The 17,524-nt window shown below is 40.5% G+C and overlaps 1 protein-coding gene across 1 annotated transcript; it reads left to right on the top strand.

Annotated features, from left to right (window-relative positions):
- Positions 1–13,066: 13,066 nt before the first annotated feature.
- LOC145345334 (putative G-protein coupled receptor 139) lies at positions 13,067–14,468 on the top strand. The gene is made up of 2 exons (XM_080193149.1): positions 13,067–13,136; positions 13,558–14,468. Exons 1-2 carry the CDS (start codon positions 13,067–13,069, stop codon positions 14,466–14,468), a joined length of 981 nt encoding a protein of 326 aa, XP_080049275.1.
- The last annotated feature ends 3,056 nt before the right edge of the window (positions 14,469–17,524 follow it).

Genomic DNA, 17,524 nt, shown 5'->3' with positions numbered 1-17,524 from the left:
GTGAATTGTGCAAAGTAGCGAGTAAGCATCACATTTCAGTTTATGTGAGGTTGTGGATTGTATAAGATCATTTCCATCGACAGATATCAATCAACGAGGAAAGTGTTGCAATGTGAATGTGATCCAAGGAACATTCGGCAGGAGATGCTGGAGGAAAACTGCTCAGATCAGGATTCATCGTGTCACCCAGACAAAATCCCATCCCTTCTGAATCTAAGGACAGTTGGGCTTTATTGGAGTTTGTCGGAGAATGGAACAAGCTGGCAGGGAAAGGAATGGAACTTTATTTCTGGAACACCGTTCGGAGCTCCAGCAGGGATAAACAATCATTAGTATTACAGGTCTGTCAGTGAAGACTGAATAGATCTGTTTGGATTCAGAGCACAAGGAGGGGAAATCTGAGGGAACGGTATAAGCTGTCAAGTAATAGTGAATGCATGAGAATGGAAACTTCAACACTTTGAAGTTAACCATTTGTCAAAATAATTAAAAAAGTATGTAAAATCTTTGCTTTTTATGGATTGCACCAAAATATATCAAAATATTAGAGAAAATGGAAGGACGGATATATTTTCCTTAATGGTCGTAGTCATAGAGGTTTACAGCATGCGAATAGGCCATTCAGTCCAAATTGTCCATGCCGCCCTTTTTTAAACCCCTAAGCTACTCCAAATTACCCTCATTTAGCCCATATCCCTCTATACCCACATTACCATGTAACTGTCTAAATGCTTTTTAAAAGACAAAATTGCACCTGCCTCTACTGTTGCCACTTGGCAGTTTATTCCAGACACTCACTACCATCTGTGTGAAACAAATGCCCCTCTGGACATTCTTGTATCTCTCCCCTCTCATCTTAAAACTATTTCCTCTAGTTTTAGACTTCCCAACTTTGGGAAAATATGTTGACTATCCAGCTGATCCGTGGTCCTCATTATTTTGTAGACCACTATAAGATCAGCCTGCTATGCTCCAGAGAGAAAAAGAAAGTCCTAGTCTATCCAGTCTTGCCTTACAACTCAAACCATCAGGTCCCAGTAGCATCCTAGTAAATCTTTTCTGCACTCCTCCTAGTTTGGTAATATCTTTTCTATAATAGGGTGACCAGAACCGTACACAATATTACAATTGTGGCCTTACAATGTCTTGCACAACTTCAACAAGACGTTCCAACTCCTGTATTCAATGTCCTCAACAATGAAAACTAGCATGCCGAATGCCTTCTTCACCACTCTGTCCACCTGTGACTCCACTTTCAAGGAACTATGAACCTGTACCCCTAGATCTCTTTGCTCTGTAACCCTCGCCAACGCCCTACCATTAACTGAATAAGTCTTGCCCTGGTTCAATCAACCAAATGCATCACCTTGCATTTATATAAATTAAACTCCATCTACCATTCGTAAGCCCACTGGCCCAATTGTTCAAGATCCCGTTGCAATCCGAGATAACCTTATTCACTGTCCACTGTGCCACCAATCCTGGTGTCATCTGCAAACTTACTAATCATGCCTCCTATATTCTCATCCAAATCATTAATATCAATGACAAATAACAGTGTACCCAGCACGAATGCCTGAGGCACACCTCTGGTCACAGGCCTCAGTTTAAAAGACAACCCTCTACAACCACTCTCTGGCTTTTGTCATCAGGCCAATTTTGTATCCATTTAGCTACCTCAACTTGGATCTTGTGAGAATTAACCTTATTCAACAACCTACCATGCGGTACCTTGTCAAAGACTTTGCTAAAGTCCACATATGCAACGTCAATTTCACTTCCCTCATCTACTTCTTGGTTACCCCTTCAAAAAACTCAATCAAATCTGTGAAACATGAGTTTCCACTCACAAATCCATGTTGACTATCCCGAATCAGTCCTTGTGTCTATAAATTCCTGTAGATCCTGTCTCTCAAAATACCTTCCAACAACTTATCCACCACAGATATGAGGCTCACTGGCCTGTAGTTCCTAGGCTTTTCCCTGCAGCCTTTTTTAAACAAATTTTAAAACAAAATTTTAAACATTTGATCAAAGTATTGAAAGGAAACGATTTTTTTTGCTGTATTTAAAACATAATATAGAACAATAACAAACACGTTAACACAAACTCACTGTTCGGATTGCAATGGTATGAAACATCACTGGAATAAAAACTGAAAGCACAACAGATAGAATAAGCTGTCACTGCATGTACCCAAGACATAGCTAAACTTGAACATTATTATTGAACTATTTGAAGAATTATCAATAATAGTAAGTACTATTATTGTGACAGATGAAAAACTTCGCAGCTACCAAATGGCATTCTGTAAGATATAAAAAAGCAGCATAAACCCAGAACAAGTAGTGTTAAGTGACAAGATGTACAATGCACAGAAACAGGAAAAAGGCCACAGACATAACAGGTGTTTACACTGATTGATGGAAGTTTTGTTTCAAGGCGGACAGGGTGCGATTTTGCTTTTTCTCAATTGACAACAAAAACTGGGAATCAAAAAGATAATTTCAAAATTGGCAGACAAGTCTAAATTGAAGTTAAAGAAAAAATGTAGAATTCAAGAAAACACTTGCATCAAAGCACTTTAATCACATTTAACAAGATTGCACAGCAGTCGGGAAGATCCTTCCTGAATCTACCCTGTCTAGTTCTGTTAGAAATTCATAAGTCTGTATGAGATTCCGCCCCCCCCCCCCTACTTATTCGTCTAAATCCAGTGACAACAATCCCAACTTTGTTAATCTATTTTCATACATCAGTTCCGCCATCCCCGGGATTAGCCTAGTAAGCATTTGCTGCATTCCTGGAGAGCAAGAACATTCTTCCTCAGAAAATGAGACAAAAGCTGCATACAGTATGGTAGGTGTGGCCTCACTAACGCCTTGTATAATTGCAACAACACATCACTGTTCCTGTTCTTGAAACCTCTCTAAATGAAGGCCAACATATCATTTGCCTTCTTTGCCACTTGCTGCTCTTGCAAGCTTATGTTCAGTGACTTATGCACAAGGACCTCCAGGTCCCCCTCTACACTTCCTTCTTCCACTTTACAGTTTAATCTATGCCATATAATACCCTGATCTATCTGTTTTTGCACACAGTTTGAATTGTGTTCCTTGTTGTACGTTGTCACCGTGTTCTTCCCAGCAATTGGAATCACCTCACGCTTTTCCGTATTGACCTTCAATTTCCATTTCTGCCCATTTCACTGAAGTGTATATGTCCCTTTTAAGTTCTACAGTGTCCTCCTCACAATTTACAGTACAGCCAAGTTTCATATCATCAGCAAACTTTGAAGTAATTGTCTCTTGGATAGCAATGTCTCGATGATTGACACATATTTGGAATGTCAACGGTCCCAACAACGACCATCGGAGAACTAAATTGTAAACGGTTCTTGAGGCTGAAAAATCCACTGACCACTACTCTCAGTTTCCCATCACACACAAAAAAAAACTGTCTCGGCGTTGCCATTGTCCCGTTAATTGCATGATCAATAACCTCTTCTCAAAAGCATGTTGCATGATAATATATTGAATGTCTCTGGGAGTTTGCGTATACCAAATCAATAACATTTCCTCCGGCAACTTTCTCTGTTAACGGTTTAAGAAATGACACAAGAGAGTTCCTCAGAAACAGCTCTTCCTGATCCAGCCACATTTCTCCATGAAACTCGTAATCTGTTTTTTTTTGTCAAGAGGCTACCCACAATTGACGCTAATGACTGTTTTTACCCTGTCAGCACTTTTTGGACAAGGACGCAATGTTTGCAATTACTTTGTCTCCGGGGAATACCTGATTCTAGAAAATAGTGTAAGGTTTTGGCCAGTGCCGTGCAATGTCTGTCTCGTCCAGTTCCAGTACGTTGTGAACATCAATAACTGAAAGATTACCGATTATCTTATCATTGTTAATTTTGACAGTGGCAGTGTTCCCTCCTCTGTCTGGGTAGAACATACCTCCTTCGCAAAGATAGCGGCAAAGTGATCAATGAATACCTCAGCCACATCTGTTCTCCCCCACTCCTCGCAATGCCACGCTTTTACAATTTATATGCCTATTAGTCTTTTTTGGAGCGCCCAATATGTTGGCTGCCAGGCTTTTCTTCTCATAATCCTATTTGTTTTTCATAGTTGCTTCTTGACATCCCCTTCTATATTCAATATGGTCGTCACGAAAATGCACCATATTCAAGATGTTGAACCAAACGCAGAACGTTACATACTGGTAAAATTGTCTGAAGTTCTGACAGTGTTTCATTTGCATACATGCATTAAGTTGGTGTAGTACTTAATAAGTTACGAAAAAATCTTTCATTTTCCGTCCCTTTATTATTAGGTTTGGGAGATGAAATACCAGTAATATTGCTCTAGATATGTGACGCTTTCACCCAAAGCATGGACGAAGAGTAGACGATATCTCACTGATTATTGAGAAACACCTGTGTGAATTCAATGGAGAAAACGTTGTGACTCGGACAGAAATGTCAATCCAGTCGATCAAATATTCATGGTTTCGTCCCTTTGAACAATTATTATGGGATCCGATTTGTGATTCAGGATTTTGTCCACTATCCAAGCTGGCACCTACAGGGATCAAAACTAAGTTTCAAAGAAGACACCCTAATGCGCAATCGTACGGCTTTATATTAATTTTCAGCGGCAACCACTGATACATTCCAAGAGATTGTTAAAGGGACAATTTGTGCAGCCTATGGCACTTTTCTCTGGTGTCCATAGTGTTGATCCACGAACTTGAAGTGTGTTAAATATATCCTTCCTTCACAGTTTATTTTTCTGTAGCTAACATTAAAGTTAAAAAGTGTACTACAGAAGGATTTGTCTTATTTTATCCGGATTTTACGCACAATCGCGTGATTAAGTCCATGAGATTACACCATATTTACAGCTGTTCTGTAAATCTCCTCTACGTCGCCGTGTAAATACAAGGGCTTAGTAAACAACACGAAAATGTCAGACTAGTTCCAACTTCAGTGGCGACATACGAAGGGTCTCCTCAATATAAGCGTTATTTTTAGCCTGCAGGTTACAACAGCTGGCAGCCATCGCAGTATAAACGTACCCGATATTGAGAAGAGTAAAACACAGGACTTGTTTTTGGCTCTCCATCTCTGTACCGCTGTGATCCTCGCCTCTGTAAATCTGCAATCTCCTGCGGATTCAATTGCCCATCAAAATGCGCCAGACAGTTAAAGAATTAAATAAAGCAATTGGGGTAAAGTAAAACAAACGACCCAGGCGCTGTGAAACCAGACGGATACTGTACTCAGTGTTGAAGTGAAAAGATTGACACATGACTGGCATCCTCAAAACATCTTGCTAATTATTTGCTGGTTTGCATAAGGAAGCAGGAAGGTAACATCCTTGAAAAAGCGAAAAACAGAGAACACTGTTATATTTATTACCGCGCTTCTCTGGGTGTCATATCTTGTGTTAATCCATCAACAACAGAAATACGAAAGAGACTTTGAACCAAACAGACAAGTCGAAGGTGACAATAGTCATGTGTATAATCAACTTGCAAACTGACGGCTGAAAATGGTTAGTTGAAAATGTGATTGATCACTAAGTACATTGATGATCATGAGCTGTAGATCTGCTGTTTCTGACCACATAGGCAGTGTGCATTTGGAAAGTCGGTAATTCCTTCAGGCGAGGATCTCAATTGTCAACAATTAAAATGTGACAAAGAGAAGACAAAGGTAATGTTGCAACGTCAGGTTCAAATATATATGGAGATATTAGTATATTTTATTGTACGTTTATTTTGTTAGTTGAATTATCAATGCAGAACATTGGAGCCATTTTCTGAGAAACCTGTTCACAATTATATGGATGGCTGAAGAAGGATGATAAAGTGATAAGGCAATCAGGTAAAATCCTTGTGCTGAAGACTTAAAGAACATTGCGACATCATTAAGTCCCTAAGATTCAGAAGAATGAGAAGAGTGTGTATATATGCTGCCTAGATACTAACCAATGTTGACATCAGAGGAACATGTTGCGTTATCCGCCATGGAGATTAACGGGGAAACAAGTTAACAGCAATTAATAATAAATCGATTGCAGTACTTTACCCGAGGATACCACAAACCCCAAACATTGGATAATAAATTTCTCCTCCTACCTGGTCGCCCCCTTTTTTCAAGGACAGGTAAGTTTCATCAGAACTGCAAGGCTGTCATCTAAATGAGACAGTGGGAGGGAACGTACATGTATACACACATCACTCCTCCAGGCAGTCAACCAGAATAAATCATTGTTAGCATTAGTTACAGACATTAAACAAATATGTGTTGTGGTTAACTATGAGAGGCTCAGTTGCTCTTACAAATCAAGTTTTTTACGTTTATGTTGCAGTCAGGAACTTTCAAGCAGTGATCGCAGCGGGTCCAACTGTGTTTCTATCAAATGGCTAAGCAGGAATCTTTGACATGATGTTATCTTTGTTGCACGTATCCTGAGAGCGCATGGGTAATATTATAGGGTGATATTTAATCTTCTTGGCAGAAATATGATTGCAAGTTCCATAGTCATCATGTCTGAATTGAATTAACACCCTGAGATTCTTGCTCTGTCCACAAGACCTTATTAAAGAAATCCTAGGGAGTTGTCTTCCTTTTTGTTTTCTGATGTGTCACTTTAGGAGAAAACGTTCAAATGGAGATTAGTACATCTCAGACGTAAAAGATAAATAAAGCATTGTTTGCAAGTCTAAAGTAAAATGTGCTGACTATATTCCCACAGAACGGATAATGGTGGTCTTTCCAGTTACTAATCATTCTACCCGACTCTTAACTCACTGCCAGTGCTTGAACTCCTTCAGGTAAGACTGTGAAAAAAAACTGTGGTGACCATAGAATTGCATTGTTGAAGCTGAGTATTCCGTCATCATTAACATGACTACTACACTTTGATTAAAGATGACCATCCTCCTCTAGTCTGAGTTTCGACACTGCCGGAAAAAGTCAATGTGCTCTTCAACTACCAATAGCAACATTGAACACAGACTAAACTCAGATACGCTGCATGCAAACCAGAGTTGATATTGCCTCTCCTCTAGAATTGCTGAGTTTCTTTATTTTGAATGCCGTACTTTGCACTGCACTGTTATCAATGGCCGTTTTGTTTGACTGCGGATGCAATGCTTCAATTGCAGAGATAACTCTGTATTTACATGCCCTTAATGAATCGTAGAATTCCTACCGATCAGAAAATGGCCATTCGAACCATCGAGTCTGCACGGACAAAAAACGCAACCAAGCCCTGTTCCTGTACCCCACGTATTTACTCCGCTAATTCCGCGTGTGATGGTTAGAGGTTTGTGTACTTTTATTTTTTTTTGTAAAGTCATGTTGTTTGCAGTTGTTAGCAGGCCTTTTGGTTTCATTGTGACACCAGCTGTCTGTTAAAGTCCTGTCTTTGCTGCTTTAAGAGCTTAGTTTTTTTGTTTATTTTCACTCTCGGCCTCTGGCACTTTTGGGGATTTGTTTTGTGTCCTGCTTTGTTCGAGGGAAGACTGGGTGCCAGGTATTGTGTTTTGCATAGTTATTTTTCATTGTGAATTCAAAGGTTCAATTTCAGTTTGGCTGCTAGCTGCTATTTTAGCCAGACGCTATCCCAGTTGTCAAGTGGCAGACAGATCTCTCTCTCTCACGCCCTGGTTTGTAAATTCTGCTGGATAGCTGGAATTAGGTCTCCTGGCCTTCGTACAGTGAACATTCTGCTGCTGGTTGTTTGCTGGTTAATGCACACAGCCTCTTTTTTTCTCTCCCTGGTGTTTTGGGAAGATGTCCTGACTTCAAGCTTGCTTGTGCATCCATCAAAATAATTGTAGCATTCAACCAAATGACCAAGATCCTCCATCACGTAAGCACTTCTATTTCTGTGCTAAACTTGTGGCAGGGGTTATTGAAATATGTTTGGTTCGAATAGTATTTTGCTGTTAAAGTTTACTATAACATTGTTTTTTTCTTGTTTTTATTGTTAAATTGTATTACTAAGTTTCTTTCTATATATGTTACTTGTATTCTTAAATAAACTTTGTTTGATAAATTCTCCTTAGTTGGTCATTTGAATCATACCTGAAGTGAAATATTTCATGCTTAACCAGGCGAACCTCTGATTGCAAAGCATATGAACCAGGCAGACTCCATGAATCACATTGGAGTTTCTGACCTGAATTATAAAAATTGACATTAAGGGACAATTTAGCATGGCGAATCAACCCAATCTCCACCTCTTTAGAGTTTGGGAGGAAGCGGGAGCAACAAAAAGAAACCAACGCAGACATGGAGAGAACGTACAAAGTCCACACAGTCACTCAAGGCCGAATTGTGCCTGGGTCCCTGGCACTGTGAAGCGGCTGTGTTAACCACTGTGCCACTATACCACCCCCTGTGACACTATGCCACACTTGTGCCACCGTGCTGAGGGGCAAACGTTCAACCTGATCCTGATTATTTGTATTTGCAGTCCGTTAGAAGACACGGCTCTCGATTTTACATGAAGATATTTAAAATTCCGCACTGCCATCTCATGTATGCACGATGTGGCATCCAATCTAAACATTCATTACACCCCATTTCTTCCCTGGCACGTCAAATCACATCACAGTGAGGAATTTATTAAACATTTGATTTCAGTTCTAACAAAGAGGGAGGTTTACTTCCCATGTTTGCATCATGCTGATTTCCATCGAATTCACTGGCAATTATAGTGCAGAATTTCCACAAACGGTCGGTTGATATTCAGCACCAGTTACATTGATGTGATTCCCTGATGTGATTCGTGCAACATTGCTCCGGGGCCTCAGGTCCAATCTCCCTCTCTGTAGTTGGTTGCATTCTTTATTCCTCATCTCCGAGTTTGCTAAGGATGGACAGTATGTTAAGTACTTGTGGAAACGTTCTTTTTTGTCTCTGGAATATCGACCAGCATTGTTCTAAACATGTAGAGATGGACATCAACAATAGGCACCACATTGTCTCTTGGAGTGAGTCCAATATTAGATCTGTTCACTGGCAAAACTCTGGATGTTAAAAGGTTTTCGTGTTATGGTGCCTAGATACGTCAACTAACTATGCAGGTCGGAGAATAAATTTTCCTCAGACACAGTGGTGGAATCACACAACTTGGGGCTCTTTGCTCGCCTTAATTTCTGATGCATCCCGCGTCATCCGCAATGATATGATGTCTCGTCCCAATGATGTCACGCCAGTCTCGTCAATGTTCACCCCTGGTGTGAACAAATTCTGCCATAATAGTAAAGGAAAAGTCAGGATATTCCCTCGATGAAGGTTTTTTTTGCTTTTCTTTAAACGAAGCAACATTTATGAAACATATCCCATTCATTAGACAGTAAACACTTGTTTATAATGAGCTCGTGATCCCACCCAAAGTTCAGCCTGCAGGTGGCTCCAAACTCGCCCTTCCTTTTCTTTCTGCTAACTTGGCATTTCATGACATTTTCGGCTCAGTTTCATAATTAACAGCAATAATATTACGAGAGTCAGTTTGAAATAAACCGGAAAACAATGAAACCACAAGGTAAAGTTAATTACCCAACGTGACTTGAAAGTAATGAGGTTGGCACAAAGAGCTCCCTCATGCTTCATTCTTCAATGGTGCAAGCACTAATCCCCGAAAAACACAATGCAGACAGCTCAGCTAAAATGCAATGTTGCACGGTCTTGAAAGAGGACAAGAGCTACTTGAAAGAGGACAATTTTGCACGGTTTCTACTCGCCTTCGCACTAAGGCGCATTTTGGCTTTGACAGTCAATGCAATCTTTAAAAAATCTTGCAAATTAAATTGAAAAAAAAATATAGGATCAAGAAAAACCAGATTAAATTGAAAGCCAGCATGACCTCATGGAACATTTTGAACCAGACCACTTTCTACTTTCGCCGCCAAGTAATGGATCTTGCAATACCTCCCATTTTCTAATCAAATTGTTAAACGGGCAATAGTGCTGTTGGCTCGGAATATGACCATGTATTAAAAAAGTCGTTCCATAATTTGATGAAATATTTGTACAGACGTAGAGCTCAATCAGCTGAGCTGTGTTGCACTCACTCAGTCGCTCCCATACTCTAATATCCCCCACACATGCGCGCAACTCTCCCTCGCATACATATATGCCTATCAATTGATCGCTCTTTCTCATACACATAATGTGTATACTAGTATCCATATCACTCCATTGGCTACAAAACGGTTTAAACATGTCCCATTAAACAAGACTTAAGCAATTTGTGTGAAATCTGGTCTAATTGCGTTTCTCTGTGCAGAAACACACACAATAAGCACCGTCATTTATCGCTGCTTCTCCCAACGTGTATTTGGGTAATATGTCGGAAAGCATAGTACCGTTCAGCAGCTCCTGAATTTGATGTTATTTGTGTCAGCAATTAAACGGTGCAATATCATTTTCAACCCCCAAAAACACGGTTTGATTTGTTTTCCTCCTTCCCAAAGCTAATTTAAAGTGAGCAGACATCGTCAACTGCTGTGTATATACATTGATCACACTCAAAGTACAAGTGGGACAGGGTAACGTTTCTTCCTGGCCGCCCATGCACTTGTTAAGGTGAGTGGTCCTCAATTTACTCGACATAACTTTGAAGAGTTTTCCTCTTTCCATCTCGTAACAATGAGAACAGGTTCAAATGCCAAATTAGAAAAGACGGGTCTACTATTTTGTCAGTGTCCCCAGCAGGTTTGATCTCCCCCTTCGTTAGGAAAAATGCGGGAAATGGGAAAGGCTTTAAATTTAAAGCTTTTTGAAAGAAAAGTGATTATATCATTAAGCGAATAGCAGTGATGGGAAAGAGCAAGCTGTAATTTTGAGTGGGTGTCATCAAATCTAGGTGTACTCTATGCATTAGCAATCTGTTCATTACTGGTACACATCTTCCTGTCAGCCTTAATTTACTGGGTAATATGCACTGAAAATCAAAAGATATCATTGACTGGGGTACCTTTGAAGGCAAATCACTCCAAAATGACTGAAATGGGGAAATAAAACAGAAGCCTAGATGTCGTTGGTTGTGATCACCTCAATGTTGATCCAGTTGTACAGTGGTGCAGTTTACTCCCCTGAAGAATGTCTCAATTCAGTGAATATTAATTGGATTTGGTTTGTTGTCCAATTGCCTCTGTGTAGGTCGCAACAAGACTGGGGTCATGCCGAAGGCTGAAGAACATAGAATCATAGAATTTACAGTGCAGAAAGAGGCCCTTCGGCCCATCGAGTCTGCACCAACCACAATCCCACCCAGGCCCTACCCCCATATCCCTCCATATTTACCCGCTAATACCGCTAACCTAAGCATCTGAGGACACTAAGGGGCGATTTTAGCATGGCCAATCAACCTAACCCGCACATCTTTGGACTGTGGGAGGAAACCGGAGCACCCGGAGGAAACCCACAGAGACACGAGGAGAATGTGCAATCTCCACACAGGCAGTGACCCAAGTCGAGAATCGAACCCAGGTTTTTGGAGCTGTGGAGCAGCAGTGCTAACCACTGTGCTACCATGCCGCCCACATGTACCAATTGTATACTGTATGTACCAATTTGATTTGTAATCCAATGTTTCTGAGGCCTCGGTTCAAAAGCATTGTTGTTGATTGTGATGGTGCTTGATATTCGAAACTTCAAGACACCCAGGGGTTGATCAAATTCAAATCTGGGCTCAAGAACAGCACTGAATTTTAAACAAACATTATTTCTCTGGAATAGCACAGAACAATTATCTATATTTTTGAAAGATAACTGCCCAGATACTGCACACATTTACATGTGTGATTTTATTGCACTGACAGACTCGAATTTGTTTTTAGTTAAAGTTATAAAAATGCAATAAATGTATATTTGCATTATTGGCAGTTGAAGAGAGCTTTGACTTCTCCAACAATACAACAACTCACACCAGAGGTGAATACTAAGGACATTTCTCACCTTTGCCTTAAGTGCAGCAATCACATTAGTATTTAAAGAGTCATCATCTCCAACAATGCAGTTCCAAGGGTATCACACGCATTCCTTCCACAGTTTCACGTGACGGAATTGAGACACAAGCAGTGAGTCAAGGGCTAGGCAGGATGATAAGTAACTGGAAGTTTTTTTTTACCCATTCTTCAGGGATATTTCACTTTTGACTTGCGAACAATGATTTATTTGTTTTTCTTTTCATCTTAAATGTTTCTAATTTCCATGTCAACCTTTTCTCTTAAACTGATGCATCAGACCACAAAAAGGAAGACAGCTTCCTAGAGTGTGTTTATTTTACGAGGTGTTGTGGGCAGTAGGGAATAAAGCTGGAGTGGGGCACTATTTGAAAGGCACATTCATATTGCTGCCTAGCAAGATTGACTATCACCCCACAAAGCTTTCAAAACACTCAAAGAAGGTGCAAATATACATACATACATAGTGACAGCAATTTCTGCTCATCAATCTGATGGAAATGGAGTTGAACCTCCTGCCATAATTGAAGGTAAACTCCTGACAGCAACAGGAATTTAAAAACCCAAATTGTCACAGGAAAGAGAAGAGTAACGTTTATTATTAAGTCATAAGTAAGCTTACAATAACATTGTAATAAAGTTACTGTGAACATCCCCTAGTCGTCACTAACTGGCGCCATTCATGTATACTGAGGGAGAATTCAACATGGCCATTGCAACCAACCTGCACATCTTTGGACTGTGGGAAGAAACCGGGGCACCTGGAGGAAACCCACGCGGACACGGGGAGAATGTGCAAACTCCACACAGACCGTGACCCAAGCTAGGGATTGAACCTAGGTTCCTGGCGCTGTGAGGCAGCAGTGCTAACCATTGCGACATCGTGCCAGTAGCAACTGAGCTTCCCAACGTGATCCACAACACATATGTGTTAATGATTGCAACAGGTGCCAATAATGCTTAAATCTGATTAACTCCCTGGAGAAGTGATGTGAGTATAAATGTAAGCTCCCTTCCATTTTCTCACACCAGTGTTTCAGTCTGATATATCTTGTCTGGCTCGAAAAAGAAATGAAGCGACCAGTTATTCTCCTAGTTCGAGAGATTTATTACCCAATTCTCTCAGCTGTTGGTGTCCTCGGTAAGCCATTGCAATTTCTTCATTGTTGATCACTGTTAACTAGTTTCACCATCAAACTGCATGGCAAATAAAATACCATGTTCTGCTGGTGCCGACATGACAGATTTGCTACTTAACGAAACAAACTGTTGAGTCAGGTGTTCACACTTTTCTCATTCCCATTAATCCATGATCTTTATTTTTGTTTCAATGTTCTCTGAGTCTCCAGTGAAAGGGTTCCATCACATTATCTGATAGACTATCATCCTGTTGCAGCCATTTGTGAAATGTTAAATTGATTTCCCGATTAAGGCTCCAATGTTATTCATTTTCTCACAGAGTTCTGTATTGATAATTCATCTGAAAAAGAATAGAGTGACATATGCTCATACCTTTATATTTATTTGCAACTGACACTGCAACATTACCTATCTCCTTACAGTGAACCTGTTAACAATTGTGATCCTTTCTCGAGGAAACTGCGGCCTTTCAAAGTGCATTACTGTCTATATGGTGAGCATGGCAACAGCAGATCTACTGGTCATGATCCTCAATGTACTTATCTATCAGATTTTCAGCTATTATTTTCCACATTCATTGCTAAGTCTCACATCGGTCTGCAAGTTCATTATATATATAACTGCTGTCACCTTCGACTTGTCGGTTTGGTTCACCGTCTCCTTCACATTTGACCGTTTTGTTGCTCTCTGTTGTCGGAGTATTAAGACAAGATATTGCACCCAGAGAAATGCAGTAATAGTTATAACAGCTTTCTCTGTTTATAGCTTTTTCAAGGATATTATCTTTCTGTTCGCATATGAAAATCAGCAAATAATTAACAGGGTGCATTGGGGGTGCCAGCCTAGTGTCAGATTTTTCACTTCACCACTGGGCACAGCCTTCGTCTGGTTTCACAGCGCCTGGGTCGTTTGGCTTCCTTTTACTCTCATTCTTTTATTTAATTCTTTAACCGTCTGTCGTATTTTCATGGCCAATAAAGCCCGCCGGAGATTGCAGGTTCAGAGAGGTGAAGATCACCACGATACAGAGATGGAGGGCAGAAGGAAATCCATCATTTTACTCTTCTCTATATCAGCTATGTTTATAGTGCTGTGGCTGACAGCTGCCGTGAGCTTTGCAGCCAGCAGGATAACAAACATTGCTTATTATCGAGGAGACCGCACAAAACCTGCATATATCGCTACTGAAACTGGAACTATCCTGAAGTTTTTAAGTTGTCTGCAAAATCCGTGCATTTATACAGCGACACAGAGGAGGTTTCGAGAACAGCTGATAAATATGGTCAAAATTCCGTGGACTCTATTAATGAGATTATCGAGGAAATTAGGATGAATTTAGCGCCGTCATTTTGCAATGTACATTTTATTGCAAACGTGAGATACATAATTAAGTAGCTCCATTTTCAAGTTTGCACATGGCAGTATTGTAATGTGTCGCCTCTTAACCAATAATGTGACTAAGTTAAGGTAAAATATGGAGAATATGGTAAAAAGGTGCATCATGGCGGCATGGTGGCACAGTGATTAGCACTGCTGCCTTACAGTGCCAGGGACCCAGGTTCAATTCTAACCTCTGGTCACTGTCTGAGTGGAGTTTGCACATTCTCCCTTGTCTGTTGGATTTCGTCCAGGTGCTCTGGATTTCTCACACAGTCCAAAGATTTGTGGATTAGGTTGAATGGCCATTCTAATTTGACAATAGTATCAGGGATTAGCAAGGTAAATGAGAGTTGTGGGAATTGGGCCTGGGTGGGATTATGTTTGGTGCAGACTCGGTGGGCCGACTGGCCTTCCTCTGTAGTGTAGAGATTCTATCATTCTTTCCCAGTGTCATTGAAATGAAAGAGATAATCATTGACTTGAGGGAACGTAACAGAGGACACGAATCTGTCTACATCAATGGTGATAAAGCAGAAATTATTGAGACCTTCAAGTTTCCTGGTTGTCAGATCATCAACAATCAGCCCTGAACCCTCTACGCTGATCTTGTGGATAAGGATGGTCACCAACCTCCTACTTTCTGCGAAGGCTAAGGAAATTCGGCATTTCCACTATGACTCTTACCATTTTTTGCAATATAGAAAGCTTCCTTTCTGGATGTATCAGAGCTTGGTATGGCCCCTGCTCTGACAAAGACCACAGGGAAAGTCCAAAGGGTCTTGAAGGTACCCCAGTCCATCCTACAAGACAGGCTCCCATCCACTTTAAAGTTTATTCATTAGTGTCACAAGTAGATTTACATTAATACTGCAATGGAATTACTGTGAACATTCCCTAGTTGCCACACTCTGACGCCTGTTTAGTTTTACTGAGGGAGAACCTACCATGGCCAATGCACTTAACCAAAATGTCCTTTGGACTGTGGAAAGAAACTGGAACATCCGGAGGAAACTCACACAGGCACAGGCTGAATGTGCAGACTCTGCACAGAAAGTGACCCAAGCCAGGATTCAAACCGGGTCCTTGGTGCTGTGAGGTAGCAGAGCTGACAACTATACTACCCATTCATTGACTCTGCGTACACTTCCCACTGCCTCGGGCATCCTACCTTCCATGCTCTTCCATCAATATTTTATGGATATTTCTCATTAGATTTACTTGCTACCACGCCCTTGATTAGTTTCAATCCATATTATTTATCCTTCTACTTTAATGTTATCACTTGGTCCCAGGCACTGGTATGTTTAATTCTCTCCCACTTGTTCTGAAATCGATTTAATTATGTAGTATGTTTAAGTGCCTCAATCATCTAATGGCTTTTTTGACTCCACTGGTCCATTAACCATTTTATGTCATGTTGTTTTTGAAGTAGTATGCTGAGATCTGAGTATCAACGTTTCATTGCAAGCACGTTCAGACCTTTGAATGAGTGATTATGGAGTGTTTCCTGCAAATTAGTTGCTTCATGCGTAACTCATCTGCACACTTCTGCCATATCTCAATATCATGCCAACACATTCTTGCCTCTCTGGTGATTTTATCCAAATATCTTGAAGGCTTTGCTCTTCTCTCCACTTACGTTTCATATGCCTCGGGTGGTGGTCAGATTAGCAAATTTTGTTCTCTTAAAAATCAGCGGCAATGAAAAAAGTCACCATGAGAAACATTCAAGATCCAGGTCCAAGGAGAAGTCCAACTTACTCGAATTGAATTACCCACCACAAATGTGGTAGAATCATTTGTGTGGCGCAAATAATTGTACGTGAGATTTGTTCCAAACACAGGTTTGGACACAATACACGAAGATCACTATCAGCTTGTTATCGTAGTGATTATTCATATGGTGCCAAATTCGTTCAAAACACAACTGCCTTAGATTCCCACAGCATATATATTTCTGAGTTGGCTTGCAACTATGTTAACTCTTTACTTTCTATACAGACGGAGTGAAACATTAAAGTGCGGTTGAGCATGTTTTTTTTCTGTAGTCCACCATCAAAAAGCTTTAAACTCCTCTCATTCTCCCGTCAACCCACATTCAAATATGTCGCTATCAGTGAAGCATATACCTCAGACTCTCAGTAGTCAATCAAGACATTTAGAGCTTTGGAATCATAAAATCTCTGCAATGCAGAAGGAAGCCATTTAGCCTATTGAGTCTGCAGTGACTATCTGATGGAATATATTACCCAGGCCCTCTACTACCCTATCCCCATGATACCACACATTTACCATGCCTAATCTCCCTAATATACACATCATGGCACACTAAAGAGCAATTCAGTATGGATGATCCACTTAACCTACTCATCTTTGGACTCTGGGAGGAAACCGAAGCATCTGGGGGAAACCCACACAAACAGGAAACAATGCACAAACGAAGCCGGAATTGAACTTGGGTCCTTGGAGCTATGAAGCTGCAGTGGCAACAACTTTGCCTCTGTGTCACTAGATTGGCCTTTTACTCATGCTCTTGCAAGCAAGTCTGCCTCCATCAGGTGGCATACAGATTTGGTCAGTGATACATGGCATGCATAGTTATATGTTTGTTTATCTTAAAAGTAAGTCGCATATATCAAACGCAAGTATTCATTCATTCTCAAGTGATTGATATCCAATTAGTACTCCTTGATCTGATAACTTCATTTCTATCAGGTGAATATAGTTAATGAGTTATAGCCTGTATATACTCATCTGATTATAATGATTGATTCTAAACGAAAGATGCCTGCATCTTTACACAACGCAAATATCCTATTATTATGGTTCATGGCTCTTAGAGTTCTCGCCCAATGTTCCTTTTTCAGATTGTTTGTAGTGTCCTTTGGTAAGCGTGGGAAATGAACTGAAGCATCCTCACCACTGTTTGCCAGGGAATCACGTTGTACTTGATTCCCAAGGATACTCTATTGCTTTCAATTATTTTGAGTCCTTCAGTGTCCTGCGTTG

Source organism: Carcharhinus amblyrhynchos, chromosome 7, assembly GCF_965287045.1.
Source record: "Carcharhinus amblyrhynchos chromosome 7, sCarAmb.v2.hapA, whole genome shotgun sequence".
Taxonomy (NCBI): domain Eukaryota; kingdom Metazoa; phylum Chordata; class Chondrichthyes; order Carcharhiniformes; family Carcharhinidae; genus Carcharhinus; species Carcharhinus amblyrhynchos.
Note: the sequence above shows the minus strand (reverse complement) of the source record. Positions and strands in the feature narration are given on the sequence as shown.